The sequence below is a fragment of the Acomys minous genome, assembly GCF_964271855.1.
Source record: "Acomys minous genome assembly, chromosome: 16".
NCBI lineage: Eukaryota > Metazoa > Chordata > Mammalia > Rodentia > Muridae > Acomys > Acomys minous.
Window position 1 is genome coordinate 61,789,920 of NC_140498.1, and position 17,288 is coordinate 61,807,207.

General features: G+C 41.2%; 2 protein-coding genes across 2 annotated transcripts in view; one reads left to right on the top strand and one right to left on the bottom strand.

Moving 5' to 3' along the window:
- Positions 1-17,288, top strand: part of LOC311587541 (uncharacterized protein) — a 297,218-nt gene that overhangs the window by 241,769 nt on the left and 38,161 nt on the right. The gene's annotated exons all lie outside the window — the stretch shown is intronic.
- The window catches only part of LOC311586311 (uncharacterized protein), a gene marked incomplete at its 3' end in the record, with an annotated part of 28,925 nt that overhangs the window by 7,022 nt on the left and 4,615 nt on the right, over positions 1-17,288 (bottom strand). The window contains exons 2-4 of the mRNA XM_084762281.1: positions 16,913-17,039; positions 16,660-16,720; positions 13,319-13,508 (exon numbers count right to left, since the gene is read on the bottom strand). Of these exons, the coding sequence (XP_084618407.1) occupies positions 13,319-13,508; positions 16,660-16,720; positions 16,913-17,039 (378 nt within the window). The remainder of the gene's footprint in view (positions 1-13,318; positions 13,509-16,659; positions 16,721-16,912; positions 17,040-17,288) is intronic.

Here is a 17,288-nt window from a genome sequence, read left to right on the forward strand (position 1 = left end):
GAAACAAACCTGGGAGAAGAGCAGGCAAGAGATGATAATCATTTTGGAGGGGTTGGAAAATGGCTCTGTGGTTAAGAGCACTGCCTGCTCTTCCAAAGGTCCTGAGTTCAATTCCCAGCAACCATATGGTGACTCACAGTCATCTACAGGGTGATCTGGCGCCCTCTTCTGGTGGGCAGCCATAGAAGAAGGAGAAACACTGTATACTTAAATAAATCTTTTAAAAAAATAGAGAGAGAGAATCATTTTGAAGCACTAAAACTTGAATCAACACATCATCCTCAGTGGAAAGGGGATTAAAAAGAAAACAAAAACTCACAATTGTGCTAGGGCTGGGGGTGGGGCTGGGGTAGAGGATGGAGTGGAGGTGTGAAGGGAGGGAGGGGTGGGGATGAGGGCGCCTTCCCCAGCAAGGAGAGAAGAGTCAGTGGGTCTCTGCTGAGCAGAGGGCTCTTAGAGGACATAGGGAATCAGCAAGGACAGGGAATGAGCCAGGCATGATGTACAAGGTAATGTCTCAGGTGACAGACTAGCAGTCATGCTGCTTCCCTGCTGTGACACACAGGTACCCAGGTGCTTTTTAATTACACAAGTTTCAGATAATATGCCAACAACCCCAGCACATTGGAGGCCAATTCATATCCTTGAATTTGACACCTTGGCTTTGTGAGGATCAGAACGAATAGGAGGTGTGGCCAGGTGTGGTAGAGCATGCCCTTAATCCCAGCAATCCTGAGGCAGAGGCAGGGCAATTGCTGGGAGTTAGAGACCAGCCTGGTCTATAAAGTGAGTCCATGACAGCCAAGGCTACACAGAAAATCCCTGTCTCAAAAAAACAAAAAGAAAAAATCCACAAACAAACAAAACCACCAAGAATGGGGTTGTGGCTTTGATGGAAGTCATGAAGTCATGTAGCCCTGGGCTATGGATCCTCAGTATAAATTTTGTAGCCACACCTTGCACCAAACTCTCCCCATACCTGTTAATCCTAATTAGAGTCCTGTTTTGCCAGAATGCATGTCTTTGTACCCTATTCTTGCCTGGTGGCCAGGGAGGCCAGGAGATAGTGTCAGAATGCCTGGGACTAGAGCAAAAGATAGTAATGAAGATGCTTTATGAATTTCCCAGAAGTTCTATGGTAGCTAACAATCTGCTGTAAATTCTGCCCCATGAGATCTGGGATCTTCTTGGCCTTTGTAGGCGCTGTGTACAAATATATACAGGAAAACACCTGTAATCATAAAATAGAAACAAGGCTTAGAAAAAAAGAAGGAATGGAATTCCCTACAGTGATGTCACAGGCCTCAGTCAGAGCAGACAGGGCTAGTTAAAATAAACTCTTTCTGGTCCTCCATGAAAGCAAGTGTGTCCTTCTTTTTATAATTGGTATATGTTCCTGCATGATTTTTACCCAACAGTAGCCGCAGATGTCTGTGTCTTTATATTACGACCATCTTTAGACATGGATGTGCTAGTTGAGCATGAGTAGGAACAGGCAGAACTCTATATGAACTTGTCCAGACTCACGATATAGTACCCCAGGCTTTCTTTTTGGAGAGAGTTTTCTGAAAGAAGGCTTTCAAACTGGAAAGACCTTTCCATAATGCGGATCTTTTGAGATGATAATATTGATCTTTAATCAGGGCCACAGCTATAGGTGTCAACCTACATATAAAGAAGATATTGTAGAAGGAAGCTTTCTTTCTCTGCCTGTTTTCATTAGTCTTAGCTAGGAAATTTTCATTCCTCTAGTGTGTTTACATCCTAATTTTTGGACTTCTGGAGTATACTGAGCACCAGATAAGACATCCAGCTTCATGGACAAAAAAAGTTCTAGAGTCTTTACATTTCTTTTGGTGGATAGTCAAGGTTGAATTCGCAGGGCCACAGTTGTGAGACATTCAAAAATTTTACTTTCAAAATACACAGAATGAGATCCATTCTACCAGTTGTGCTCATGTTGAGAATCTTGACTAAAAAAACTGTGTTTTTCATCTGCCCACTGTGGAAGATGTGCTGGGTAGCAATAGTACTTTTGTTGTTTGGTTTTTTGTTTGTTTTTCAACACAGGGCCTCTATGTGTATCCTTCACTGTCCTGGACTCCCTTTGTAGACCAGTCTGGCCTCAAACTCACAGCAATCTGCCTGCCTCTGCCTCCCAAGTGCTGGGATTAAAGGCATATGCTACCACTGCCCAGCAGCAATACTGTTTGTAGAATCATTATGCCCTGATCCACTTCTCTTTAAGTATTTACCTACCTTGAAGACTACACCTTTTATAATTATTCATTTGTTAAGAGCTTAATTTGATTTTAGCAGAAGAAAACCCCTAAAGTAATGGAACCATTATTGAGCTTTTGGCAAGAGAAAGAAATCTCATTTTGTTTGTGGTCTGGTTCCTGCTAAAACTGCTTCCTCTCTCTGTACAAAGGCCTCTTAAGTAGCTTCCCTTGGTTCTCTCTAGTGGGAGTTGGCCATATCCTCTTCTACCACATCTTCTCTTATTCATCACCTCTTCTTCCACACAATCATATCACTTTCAAGCATGGGTGCTGCTTCCTTCTTTAAATTAACTTAACCTTCAAGCTGGATGAAAGGACTATGTCACCATACCTGGATCTAAGCTATTCTTTACTTGACACCTGCTCTATCCCAGGCTGGCCTTAGACCCAAATATGTTTGCTTCTGTACCCTGGATTAAAGGCATGTTTTGTATTACAACTGGATCACACAGACGTAAAAGACCTTTGGATGTGATGTCTTTCCTGCCGGGTTACAGAAGCCTAAGAAAGTCTTTGAATGTGATCTCTTACGAGACCAGCCATGTTCTGAATTAACACTCTTCTGCAGAAGGGGCATCCCTGGGAAAGGAGGGGTCCTTGGAATCTATGGGGGGTGAATCTAGCTGAGACCCGTACCATCAGGTTCTAAGAGCCTGAAGTTGCCAACCTCTATAGCCATGTGGGACTTCCAGTGGAGGGAAGGGGACACAAAACCACCCTTAAGGCCTTCAACCCAACATTTATCTTGCCTACAAAAAGTATAGGGATAAAGATGGATTAGAGATTGAAGAAAGGGCAAGCAAATAATTTGCTACTCTACATAAGACCTACCCAAAGGAGAAAGAGCCAATCCCGGACACTATTAATGATACTTTGCTATGCTTGCAGGCAGGTTTCTAGCATACGAGTTTTCTGAGAGTCTTCCCAGCAGCTGATGAAAACAGATGCAGAGACCCAGAGCCAAACAATAGGCAGAGCGCACGGAATTTGGGGGAAGGTTGGGAAGAAAGATAGTGGGACCCTGGGTAGTTGAGGACACCACAAGAAAACCTACAGTCAACTATCTTGAGTCCATGGGGACTCACAGAAACTGAACCATAATCAAAGAGCATACATAGGCTGACTACACATATATAGAAGATGTGCAGTTTGGTGAACATGTGGTCCCCTAACAATGGGAATAGGAGCCATCTTCACTATGCTGTCTGCCTTTGGATCCCCTTTTCCCTATCTGGGCTGCCTCCTTAGGCATCAGTGGAAAAGGAAGTTCTTAGTCGTGCTGCAACTTGAGATGCCAGGGGACGTTGATAACACTTGTGGGCCTCCCCTTCACTGAGGAGAAGGAGGGCTACTTGGGGAAAGGGGAAATGATGGTGGGACTGGGAGTAGAGGAGGGACAGGTCAGGCTGTAAAGTGATTTAAATCATTTGTTCATTAATGAGCGGCACAGTCTATAGTCATGGATGCTTGATAGCATGAGAAGGAAGCTGAACAAACAGGTTCAAACTCAACACAGAAGAAAGAAAGGCATTTTCATAAAATGCCTTGAGTCTACAGCCACTCAAATCTCATCCCTAAAAAAGACATCTAGGTAAACTCCTACTACAAAAGCTCCCCTAAGAAAGCAAATTAAAAATAATAATAATAATAATAATTAAATAAATAAATAAATAAAATAAGAGCCGGGCGTGGTGGCGCACGCCTTTAATCCCAGCACTTGGGAGGCAGAGGCAGGCGTGTTGCTGTGAGTTCGAGGCCAGCCTGGTCTACAAAGGGAGTTCAGGACAGCCAAGGCTACACAGAGAAACCCTGTCTCAAAATAAAATAAAATAAAATAAAATAAAATAAAATAAAATAAAATAAAATAAAATATAGAAGAAGAAGATAAGTATTTAAAGAAATGACACTAACCAGAGTCATTCTGATTTGATCAATTAAATTCTGATATTGGTCATTATTGACCCACAGTGAAAATGCATTTCAATCAACTTCAATAATCCTAACAGTCTGCAATAGCTCATCCACTATTCAGGAGTACAAGCCAGGCGTGGTGGCGCATGCCTTTAATCCCAGAATTCGGGAGGCAGAGGCAGGTGGATCGCTGGGCAGCCTGGTCTACAAAGTGAGTCCGGGACAGCCAAGGCTAAACAGAGAAACCCTGTCTCAGAAAACCAAAAAAAAAAAAAAAAAAAAGAGTACAAAGACACTTCTGACACTCCAGAAAATCTTTTGATAGCTATATTTTCTAAAATCTGAAAACAGGTTATACCTTTACAATATACAATGGCACAGAATAAACCTTCCCATTCTAATTGAGAGGAAGGTACATATAGTGAGGCAAAATTGGATGGACACAAAATAAATAAATAAATAAATAAATAAATAAATAAATAAATAAACAACTCAAACACCAAATACTCTAGCTTTTTCTCAGATACATGGGGCTTCAGTTTCACAGGGTATAGATGGCCCTATGACTGCATTGTCTCATTCATCAGTCAGTTTTGTTACTTTAACTCAGTATATGCATCTCTCCATGATGTATTTCTCAGAGCCTAGGTATGTTAACATCTTATGGTCTCAAAATGCAACACGGGCTACATCGCCAAAGCCTGGTGAAATGAAATCTCATAGTTTCCTTACTGGGGCAGTGTCTCTGCAAAACATAAATAGTTGGAGCAACGTTGAACTGAAGTCAAAGAGACAGAATACATGACCTTGAATTGTGCATCTTTCTTGTTTTAAAAACCAGTGCAATGGAGGCTGGAGAGATGGCTCAGAGGTTAAGAACACTGGTTGTCTTCCAAAGGTCCTGGGTTCAATTGGCAGAAACCACATGGTGGCTCACAACCATTGATAATGAGATCTGGTGCCCTCTTCTGGCCTGCAGACAGAATACTGTATAAATAGTAAATAATATTAAAAAACAAAAACAAAAACACCACTAGAGGAATGGGTGATCCTGCCAACCTTGGTTTCTAAACTGATATGAAATATGCCAGCCAACGACCAGAGTTGCACATTGCAGTAGGTTTTATATGAAGTGCCTGCTTTGCAATCACTTTGCCTATACTTTCCATTCATTTAAGGTGTAGCAAGAATGGGTGTTGCCCATCTTAGGCTTCCAATGCAGAGTAGGGCTTTCTCTTCACTGGTGCTAAACTCCTTGAAAATCCCTTCCTCTCTTTCAGGATTTGACTGCCATCTAAAACTACCTAGTTCCGTTTTCTCTCTAAACCCACAGACTGTACTTTCTTCTGCCCCATTTGTTCCTTTTTTAGATGGTTCTGTCAGCTCACAGTCCAACATTCTGTAAGGTTAGAAGAGAAACTCAACCTACAAAATTATAACGAAAACCATGGACAAAAATTGTTCCTGGCTTGTTTCCCTACTTGAGCACTCTCTTATATGCAGCCTGATTTCTTATCCAACCCAGGCACACGTGCTAAGGGATACTGCAACCTTACTGGGAGAGCCACCCATAGCACTCATCAATCAATGTAATCTCTCACAGACATAGTAATCATCCATTCTGATGAGGGCATGCCTCACCATTAACATTTTTTCCTGCTTTAATTGGCTTATCTGCAGCTGAAACCTTCTTAAGCCTAGAAGCCTGCTAGCTTTGGCCTTTTGGGGTTCAGGAATAGCCCACACTGACCACATGGACACCAAACTCAGGTCAGAGATAGTTTACTGACCATTTAACAAAAACTGACTGGTCAAGAACATAGTATGGGTTTGAGAAAGGACACTGTGACCCAGACCATTCACAGAGTAATTCAAAAAAGATAATCAGGAAGAGTCAATTTTATTTCAGGTATATTGTTTCCTACTTAGGGAAGAAAAACTCTATTCCTGCTACATTGTGCCTACGTGGATAGACAAAGCATTTTAAACTAATTCGATGGGATATAAGGTAGAGGTATTGGGGATGTTCTAGTGCCCTACTCTTCTCCTGAGAAAGAAACAATGCAGGGTAATATTGCTTAACTCCAACAGAACACACATTTATCTTTTTTTTTTTTTTGGTTTTGGTTTTGGTTTTTCGAGACAGGGTCTCTCTGTGTAGCCTTGGCTGCCCTGGACTCGCTTTGTAGACACATTTATCTTTAACTCAAGCAGAACAAGCATTTATCATCTGTTGTCACTGAATCATGGTATTGTTTGGTGCTTCGTATAGGACTGGATTTCTTGTACCCTGCCAAGGAAGAATAGAATCTCACCAAAGAACTACTTCTAAACTAGTTCACACCCTCTTTCTTCTATGAACCTTCTTTCTCCCCTACCTCTCGATGGTAGATTAAAAGGAAGATAATAGGATTTAGGCACCCTAAGTAAAGTAGGTATTGAAAAATCTAACCCTACAATAGAGTTGGCACTGGAGCTCACAGAGTAGCTCCAGTTGAACAAATCTCCCACCCTGTGAGATCCCTGTCAGCAGCAACTACAACTGATGCTTTGGGTGCTGCTGCCTTTTCCATGGCTTCAGCTTCTCAGTTTCTCCAGGAGTGTGATCGCTCATCCCAGCACTGTGGAGATTTAGCCACAGCAGCTCTGCAGTCCTGGGATGACGCTGTCTGGAGGTGTGGAGAGGCCAACAATACAAGCTGAACATCTGAGAACCCTTCTCATGGAACACACGCAGGTGGCACCCAGGTGAGCAGAAGATGTAAAAAGGGGGCACCCAGGGAATGATGTAGGGGGATTCCAGGGCCAAAACTTGAAACAGCCCTGCCTGGCTGCTGCAGATCCTCAGAAGGGGACCTGGAAACTTTCTTGCAAAGTATGCATAGTTCACAAAAAGAGTCCATGGCAGAGAAGGGTTTACCTGTTGCTTGATTCTGCATGAATAATATGAACAGAAATATGCTTCAGCTACCTGCTATTAAAATCCAAAGAATTCACCAGATATTTACAGAACATTCCACACAAACACAGAAGAGTTTGCCTTCTTCTCAAAAACAAATGGAAATATCTCCAAATTAAACACATACTCAAACACCGTGAAAGTCTTAAAAGGTACATGGTAATTGAAACAACCCCTGCATTCTATCTGACCAGCATAGACTAAAGCTACACGTCATCAACAACAGAAACAAAGGAAGTCTTTAAAACTCATGGAAACTAAATACCTCTCCCCAGAGTGAAAATGGGTCAAGACAGAAATAAAGAAAGATATTAAAGACCTTGTAGAATTCAATGCAAATGAATGCACATCATATGTAAACATATAGTACACAATAAAAGTGATGATAAAAGGATAGTTGTTAGACACCTATTCGTCACCATGCACAAAACTCAGGTCCAAGTGGATTAAAGATCTCAACCTAAAACCACAGACCTTAACCCAGTTAGAGGAAAAAGTGGGGAAGAGTCTGGAACACATAGGCACAGGAGACAACTTCCTGAACAGAACACCAACAGCCCAGGCCTTAACGTCAACAATTAATAAATGGGACATCATGAGGCTGAGAAGCTTCTGTAAGGCAGGTGACACTGTCAAGAGAACAAAGCGACAGCCTACAGACTGGGAAAAGATCTTCACCAACCCTTCATCTGACAAAGGTCTAATATCCAAAATTTATAAAGAACTCAAGAAATTAAACATCACCAAACCGAATAACCCAATAGAGAAATGAGGCGCAGAACTAAACAGAGAATTCTCAACAAAGGAATATCAAATGGCTGAGAAACACTTAAAGAAATTCTCGACCACCTTAGTCGTCAGAGAAATGCAAATCAAAACGACACTGAGATTCCATCTTAAACCCATCAGAATGGCTAAGATCAATAACTCAACTGACACCACATGCTAGCGAGGGTGTGGAGAAAGAGGAACACTCCTTCATTGCTGGTGGGAATGCAAACTAGTACAACCACTATGGAAAGCTATCTGGCGCTTTCTCAGAAAAATGGGAATAGGGCTTCCTCAAGACCCAGCTATCCCACTCCTTGGAATATACCCAGAAGATGCACTACCACACAACAGGGATATATGCTCAACCATGTTCATAGCTGCCTTATTCATAATAGCCCGAACTTGGAAATAACCTATGTGTCCCTCAGTAGAAGAATGGATAAAGAAACTGTGGCACATCTACACTACGGAATACTACTCAGCTATTAAAAACAAGGAATTTCCAAAATTTGTGGACAAATGGATTGAACTAGAAATTGTCATAATGAGTGAGTTCACACAGAAGCAAAAAGAGCTAAATGGTATATACTCACTTATATCCAGACACTAGTCCAAGGTGTACGTCCCCATGAAAAACTGTACCTACCAGGAAAGTAGGTAAGAGGGGAGGAAATCCTATTGAGACTTTAGGTGTGAGAAGCCTGGGAGAATGAGGAAATAGAAGGATCCAGCGGGTCCTGGAAAACTACAGGCGAGTCTGGGCTCTGGGGTCCTCCGCAAACTATGGCAACAGCCAAGGAAAATATAGACAGTAAACCTCGAACCCTTAACCAGACTAGCCGATGGATAGGACATTCTCCACTGTTGAGTGGAGAAGGAGATCTAACTTTCACACAAACTCTGGTGCCCCATATTTGAACATGTCCATTGGATGGAGATGCCTGGTGGCACTCAGAGGAAGCATAATAGGTCACCAAGGAGAGACTTGATACCCTATGAGCATATACAGGGGGAGGAGGTCCCCCTCAGACACAGACATAGGGGAGGGGAGTAGGGGGGAAGTGGGAGGAAGGGAGGAATGGGAGGATACAAGGGATGGGCTAACAACTGAGATGTAATATGAATAAATTAATTAATAAAAAAAGAAAAAAAAGGATAGTTGACAGCACTAAGTGCATACATAACATATACAGGAATTTCTTACTAAGCACATACCAGCACATATAAAGTCTAGAACAAAATGAAGGAAGCACAACTAAAAGTAGTAGACAGGAAGAAACTATTGAATTAGGGCTGAAATCAAAAAATAAAAACAAAGAGAACAATACAAGGATTTATGAAACACAGAGTTGGTTCACTGAGAAAAATCAACAAAATGGACAACCCTTATTGAAATAACTAAAAGACAGGGAAGGAATAGTCACATTTACCAAAAAAAAAAAAAAAGAAAGAAAAAGAAAAAAGAATAAAATGAGCAGGGTGCCATACAATGGGAAAATCTCCAAAATCATAAGGACATACTTTTAAATACCCGTATTGCATCAAATAGAAAAATCTAAACAAAATGAATAATTTTCTTCATAGGTAGCCTTTGGTCGGCTGTATTTTGATGCTAACTAATATAAGACCATCACATCTGGGCAGGGCAAATGGAATAGACATGGCTAAGGGTCTAGGGCTTGGGAAGACAGAGAGAATCTTGGGATGAAGACAGATCTGAGTACAAGGGAAAGAAGGAGGTCTTCCCAGCATGAGTTAGGTGGAGGAGAAGCACATGGCCAGCATGGATGGAGGATTTGGCCCTGATGAAGAACCTTAGCAGCTATGTGGGATTCTGGATGTGAGGTAGCTTGATAGAAATTATTAGAATTAAATGCTGTGGGATTGGGACAGGTATCCCATACCTGCCCCACTAAGGGAAGTAGTTTAGAGAATTAATATCTGCCCTGCCCTAGGTTAACTACGAGTATTTTAAAATATAACACGTATCTGTGTCTTGACTGATTGCTAGCGGGTTATACTGTTGTAATAATAATAGGTATAGGCCTAATAATGTTAATTACTTACAGGTAAACCTAACAACAACATGTAGCACTTACCAAAGTTAAATCCAGATGATATAACAATTTACCATAAGTAGACCTCTAACACCTAGTGACATGAAAGAATTCATTAAAAGAATCCAACAAAAGAAATGCAGGACTGGGGCTGGAGAGATGGCTCAGAGGTTAAGAGCACCGTCTGCTCTTCCAAAGGTCCTGAGTTCAATTCCCAGCAACCACATGGTGGCTTACAACCACCTGTCATGAGATCTGGTCTCTTCTTGTGGTGGGCAGGATACAAGTGAGCAGAATACTGTATAAATAATAAATAAATCTCTTTATATATATAAAGAAAGAAATGCAGACTGGACGCTTTTAGTGCATAATTCAACGAGACTTTCAAAGAAGACTTAGTTTCAATACTGCTCAAAGTACTCTACAAAATAGAAACAGAAGGAAAGTTACCCAGTTCATTTTATGAGGCCACAATACCTTCTTGACACATGAAGGATATAAAGACTCAACAAAGAAGGAGATTTACAGACCAATTTTGTTCATGAACATTGAAGCAAAAATACTCTATAAAATAAATGTAAACTTAATCCAAGAACATATCAAAAAGATAACCCACAATGGTTGACGAAGTTTCATCCCATTGATGCAGGAATGGCTCATGACAGGAAAACAAGTCATGGTAAAATAAATAAACTGACATAGGGAAAAACATCACAAGGTCATCTTATTAGACACTAAGCAAGCCCTTCACAAAAATTCAACACCAATTCATGATAAAAGTCTTGGAGAGATTACAAATGCAAGGGACATACCTATACATATTAAACACAATTTACACAAGTCTATCGCAACACCAACTTAAATGGAGGGAACCTCAAAGCAATTCCACTAAAATCTGAATAAAGAGAAGTCTGTCCTCTTTCTCCATTTCTACTTAATATAACACTTGATGTCCAACCTAACCAATATGGCAACTAAAAGTGATCAAGAGGGTGGAATTTGGAAAGGAATTCAATGTATCCTAATTGGCAGATGATACTATAGTATATATAAGTGACACCAAAAACTCTACTACCAAACTTGTACTGTTTGACTTTGCCCTTCTGTGCAATGTTAGCCGCTCAGATCAGACAGACACCAACAACCAGTAGCCTAAGTCTCAAATGTCTGAGCTGACTTACCTGTGTCAATGAGGATTGCACATATCTGCATAGGAGAGTCGATTAAAAAGAAATTTAATATTCTGTGGTTAAAACTAACCTACCCAAAATGTTTACCCACCGATCTGGTCTGTTTCCATTCACATGTATGAGTTAATCCATGCTGGGAGATGACATCATAATTCACTTTGCCTCAATCAGGTCTCTCTTCATAGTACTGACTCTTGCAGCTAACTGCCCTAAACATTAGTCTGTGAGCTAGTTACGGCCTGTGCTGCTTCACTCTGCAGTGTAAAAGTAAACTGCGCATCCTGTTCTGTTCTGAAGACAGAAGCCATGATCCACATGAAAATCTTATTCCTGATATGGAAATGGACGGTTCACTACATGACTAAAGTGAGTATTTTTAAACTCTGCTGTGGTACAATCCTTTAATTAAAGAACTTAAGAAGTTTAGTCTAGAAGAAACCAAGGCCATTTCTCTGGGAAGCAACAGACAGGCTTCAAGGCCACCTGAGTTAGCCTACTTTATCAGAAAGACTTTTCTCAAAGACATTAGATGCAGCGGTCCTAGAATTAATATGCATACATACATACATATAATACACACAAATACAAAACTAATAAAAAATCTCTGTAATGACAGCTAAAAACAGATTTAGCATTCTACATGCTGTTGCCATTAAGTTTCTTTAAATTTACTCCCCAGGTTATGTTTTGAACAACTGAAATATGGACTGGACACAGCAAGCCTAGCCACTTAAGACATTCGCCCAGCAATGACAGTGACAGAAGTATTTTTAAGGACCCCAGTGCCTTCAAACATCAGTGACAGAGTCCTAAGTGGAAGGTTCCAGAGGATGAGAAAGAAAGGAGAAGTAGAAGATACAAAGTACAAAAGCTGAGGTGAGGAGGTTTTGCACAAGCTATGTCTTATGTCAAGTAAGTTTTTAAAGAATTGCATCTTGTATCCTAGCATCCTGACTTCTAACAGGCCGGTTAGCATACTGTTTTCCTGTGGGGTGTGTTATAGGCAATCCTCCTTCAGCTAAATTCTAGCTGAGCTTTTTAAATTTCTACGAATTGCTGCATCCTTCACATCATCAATTCTACTTTTCTCCATCAAAGCTTAACACGGGCCAAATGTGGCCACATCTGGCCTTTGCTGACCACACAACCTCAGGGAGGACCCACCACACCAGCTCCTGTAGCCCACTTTTCTGATGTTCCCCAATGTGGGTGTTCAGTTGTCATCTACCTGGTCTGTTAGAGCCCACTTCTTTCTCCAACCCTGCCCCCTGCAAGGAAAGCCTCTGCACATTCTTAGCATTCCTTGAGATGCTCCAAGCCCCTCCCCTGGGGCCAAGGGCTTCCCTAGTACAGCAGGTGGCCAATACCTAATCTTCCTTCACCTGTAATCCTAGTTGCCACGGGAGGGGCGAGCTGAGGAGGGCGGGTGGGGGAGGGCGGGTCCAGCGGGGCGATTTCCTCAGGCTTTGTATACTGAGGCTCCTGAACTAGCCAAGGAATTTCACTTCCTAAGTAAACTTGCCCGGTTTACTTTTTTTTTGTTGTTTTTTGTTTTTCGAGACAAGGTTTCTCTGTGTAGCCTTGGCTGTCCTGGACTCACTTTGTAGACCAGGCTGCCCTCAAACTCACAGAGATCCACCTGCCTCCGTTTTACTTTCAATCTGGCCCCATTGGGTTATTTCACCTGTGGAGATAACCCATCAGTCAGCAGTGACCCTGAGCTCAGCATGTTGCCACTTTGGCGCTTGCCTGAGCTTCCCTCACAGCACTCAGCAGCAGTGCTCAAAGCACATCACACAGAACCATTAAAGAAAGCTCAGCTAGAGAGCTGCACTTGTGCGTGGCAGCCAGAAGAAAGAGCCTCATCTTCATATTGGCTGGTCTGCCTGGAGGCTCTGATTGGCCAGCAAGTCTCCAGGGACATGAAAACCTCCCTTAGAATTACAGTGTCCTGAAGGGACACAGCACAATAGCTCATGGCCCAGGCTTCCAGTCCATTTGCAGAACTGCAGAGATCGGCATTTCAGCAGCACCTGTGCGTAGTCTCCAATAGCCTACTGGTCTGTCTTCCCACACAGCCCCACCACTCCAGCTAGCTCTCCACAGCAGCCTGCTCCTCCCGTTTGTGGGCAGTGACCCTCCACTCACCATGTCGGGACTTCGGAACTTGCTGAAGCTTCTCTCACAACACCCAGCAGCAGAGGTCAGAGCACACCACGCGGAACCACCCAAGCCTGTGCAGCTCTTCAGCAAGGCTCCCGGAAGAACCCGCCTCCGCATCTCTGCCTGGAGGCTCTGATTGGCTACTTCATGTTGACTGACATATACACTGACCATACTAAAAAAGTTTAGTAATGGAAAATACTTTAATATCACAAGAAATTAGAATAGTCAAGAATGTGTACAATATCTATGAAAAAATAAAGGGGATGGAGAGAAAAAGCCTAAAACAAAAGCAGAAACATACACAAAAGTTTTTGACAAAAGACCTAAGTGTCGCGAGCAGAGAGTTTATACTCAGAATCCGGAACAAAGGAGGCAGGCCAAGAGCAAGCAGCACGTTTTAGCAAGAGAGATTTATTAGCAATACAAAGACAACTACAGCAAAAGGCGGCAGCTAAGGCTCCTAGGCCAAGCCACCAATACCATTCCATTATACTCTTAAAACTATCTTAATTCCAATAGCAGTAGCATTTAGCATCTTATAATATCAATGTTCTAGGAACTCATGCCATTAGGGTATACGACCTGATATCGCGATTTTCTGTCGAACAGGTTCGCTGCTGCGACTTAAATCAGTTCTCTGGTTGTTATCTGACAGCCTGTCTGTCTGCTCGGTCCGGGAGAGCGCAGCATTTCAGGCAGTCATGGTGACAGCGAGAGAGCTGGCGGCTTCTTCTCAGGGTTTTTATACTTAACCTTATCCTCTCTAATTCACACATCTAGCTTTCTGGGTCACTCTTATCACCATCTTGCAGTCATGGCTGCTCTTAGGTCAGAATTTACTACTAAGGTTTTTTTTTTTTTTTTTTTTTTTTTTGGTTTTTCGAGACAGGGCTCTCTGTGTAGCCTTGGCTGTTCTGGACTCACTTTGTAGACCAGGCTGGCCTGGAACTCAAAGCGATCCGCCTGCCTCTGCCTCCCGAGTGCTGGGATTAAAGGCGTGCACCACCACGCCCATCTTGTATTTTAAAAAATTAACTATATTGACTGTGAAAACAATTTCTTTCTTAGTTACGGTTTCATTGCTGTGAAGAAGCACCATGAACAAGGCAACCCTTATTTAAAAAGTAACATTTAATTGAGGGTTTTTTATGGTGTTAGACTTTTAGTCCATTACCAACATAGTAGGAAGCACAGCATTGTCCAGGCAGACATGGTACTGAAGGAGCTGTACACTATGTAACTAGATGCACAGGGAGCCAGGAGGGGACTCCACAGTAGGTAGAAACTGAGGTTTTTGGTTTGCTTTTTGTTTTTTGGTTTGTTTTATTTTTTTTTTTCAAGGCAAGGGTTCTCTGTATAGCCTTGGCTGTCCTGGACTCACTCTGTAGACCAGGCTGGCCTTGAACTCACAGACATCCACCTGCCACTGCCTACCAAGTGCTGGGATTAAAGGCGTGTGCCATCATGCCCGGCAGAACCTGATTTTAGAGATCCCTTCGTTCACATCAGCAATAAGATATTTCCTACTTTTCAGAATTTTAGCTGCAGCAGCTGATTGCCTACCCCATTTACCCTTGTGGAATAGATAATAAATTATTCCTTCTAATCTGATCTGAAGACAGAAAAACCATGCTCCTTATGCAGATTCTTTTCCTCTGACTGCAATGGATAGTTGACTACAGGACTCAAATGGTTAATTTTAAAATGTTGTCATGATACAGTCTTTATCTGTTTGTTTTGGAGTTTTTTGTTTTGTTTTGGTTTGGCTTTTTTGGTTTTTCAAGACAGGGTCTCTCTGTGTAGCCTTGACTGTCCTGGACACGCTTTGTAGACAAGGCTGGCCTCAAACTCACAGCAATCGGCCTGTCTCTGCCTCCTGAGTGCTGGGATTAAAGGAGTGCGCCACCACGCCCAGCTCATGATACAGTCTTTAAATTTAAGGATTTACATGGTTTCATCAAGGAGACAGCAAGGTCACTGCCATGGAGGGCAACAGATTAGGAAAGAAACAACATGAGTAAACATTATTTCAGAAACAGTTTTCTACAAAGCTAGAGGTGCAGATGTTCTAGAATTAACAAGCCTTCGTAGGGAGAAATCACTGTATCTATTTAGGAGATTAAGAAAAAAACTTCTTTAATGATAGTGTGAAAACATATCTTGCTATTGCAAAAAAAGAAACCAGACTAGAAGAGATGTTGCATTTCACATATGCTGTCAATGTTAGATGTTTTTTAGGATGGGGTTCTAGATTGTGCTTTGAACAATTTAATAGAGAGTAATAAGATCTCATGATACTATCACTTTATTGACTTTCATTTTTCTCCTGTCTTCATGCGTTATTTTGTATCTTTGAATAGCCCTGTGACTGTAAGTTCATGTATTGCATGGACCACATTTATAGCACCTTTTACTATAGAAGAGGTTTTTCACATATTGGAAGAGAACTGGGAGAAGTCAGATTTACCACTCTAATTACATTAAGATTTTTCCTATCATGTGAGTCATACTACAATTGCAAAGTGAACCGAGACAAACAGAGGCAATCCACATTGATAGTACTCATGGAAGCTTTTCTGCAGTGTGAGTTTGTGGATATATTGCCAATAAAATTGGAAAAGCCATTAATTTTAAACACATATTACATTCAGAAATTCTACAAGTTATAGGTACTACTACAAGTATTCTAACTCTTCTGAGGAAGAGGGGGTTAAATTGGTTTTTTTCAACGTTCCTATGCCGATAGTGCCTGTATCCATTGTGATAAATGACATATCTATTAAGGAAGATTACAAATGAAATGGTTTACCCTGCATTCACAGTCTCACTTTTTTGTTTTTTTCAGTGAAACACTGCATAGGGATTAGAGTTTCTACACAACAACATTCTTCACTTTCATAAATTGTCCCTCTCACTAAACTTAACAACATTACTGCAAATATATTATGAACACACAGCTTTATGATGGACTACGTGTTTATTAGAAAGTTTTGGACATAGACTTATCGCCTACTTAATGTGGATATCTTCTGCATGATCTAAGTGCTGTGAGACAGAGACTAGCAGTTCTATAGTCTAGCTCACTATAATTCAAATGGTGATATCTGTTAATGCATTGTTTTCTTATCTTCTTTTTTAGAGAAATGTCTTACAAAAAATAAATCAGCTACCTGATTTTGAAGTACACGGTTTTGTCAGAATTTAATAATCATTGAAACACTTCAAACAGTGCATATTTCCACTCTTGCTTCTCTTCAGAACTTAAAGGATGCACTAAAAGTAATGCAGAGGCATATTCGTACCAACTTGCACATGAAAATTACCTTCTAGATCTTCTAGAACTTTCAAGATTCTCTTCAATCTTATGATTTTCCCAATTGTAACCTAAATTAGAGTATGAGAAAATGCATGATATATTATTGGAAAGTAGGCAAAATTCAAGTAACTTTTTAGTAAAAATGAGATTTACTCATCTCATTCATCCTCATTTTCAGTTGACATTACAATAACAAATACCAACAACGGAGAAAGAGTTACTGCTACATTTTTAAAGGAACATAAAGTTCACAGTCCTACCTATGGCAGTGAGGTTCCTGTAGGTCTCCAGCATCACGTCTTTGTAGAGACTCTTCTGGGCAGGATCCAGCAAAGCCCACTCTTCCTGAGTGAATTTCACATTCACATCATCATAGGTCACTGCATCCTATAATATCTCACACATGTGTGCAAGAGAAAGCATGATAGTGATAACAGTGTAGCTGAATCCTTTATTGACAATATATTCATATAATTCTGTGGCTTCCTACATTTATTTCCTGATACAGATATTCTAATGTAACCAAGTCATTTTAAAAGGATCCTGAATACAGAGGTCCACATCTGTCATTCTTCAGCCCTTGAATAGTGTATAGGCTTGCAAGATAAATGCCAATCAACAGAGAAGAGGGGAGGG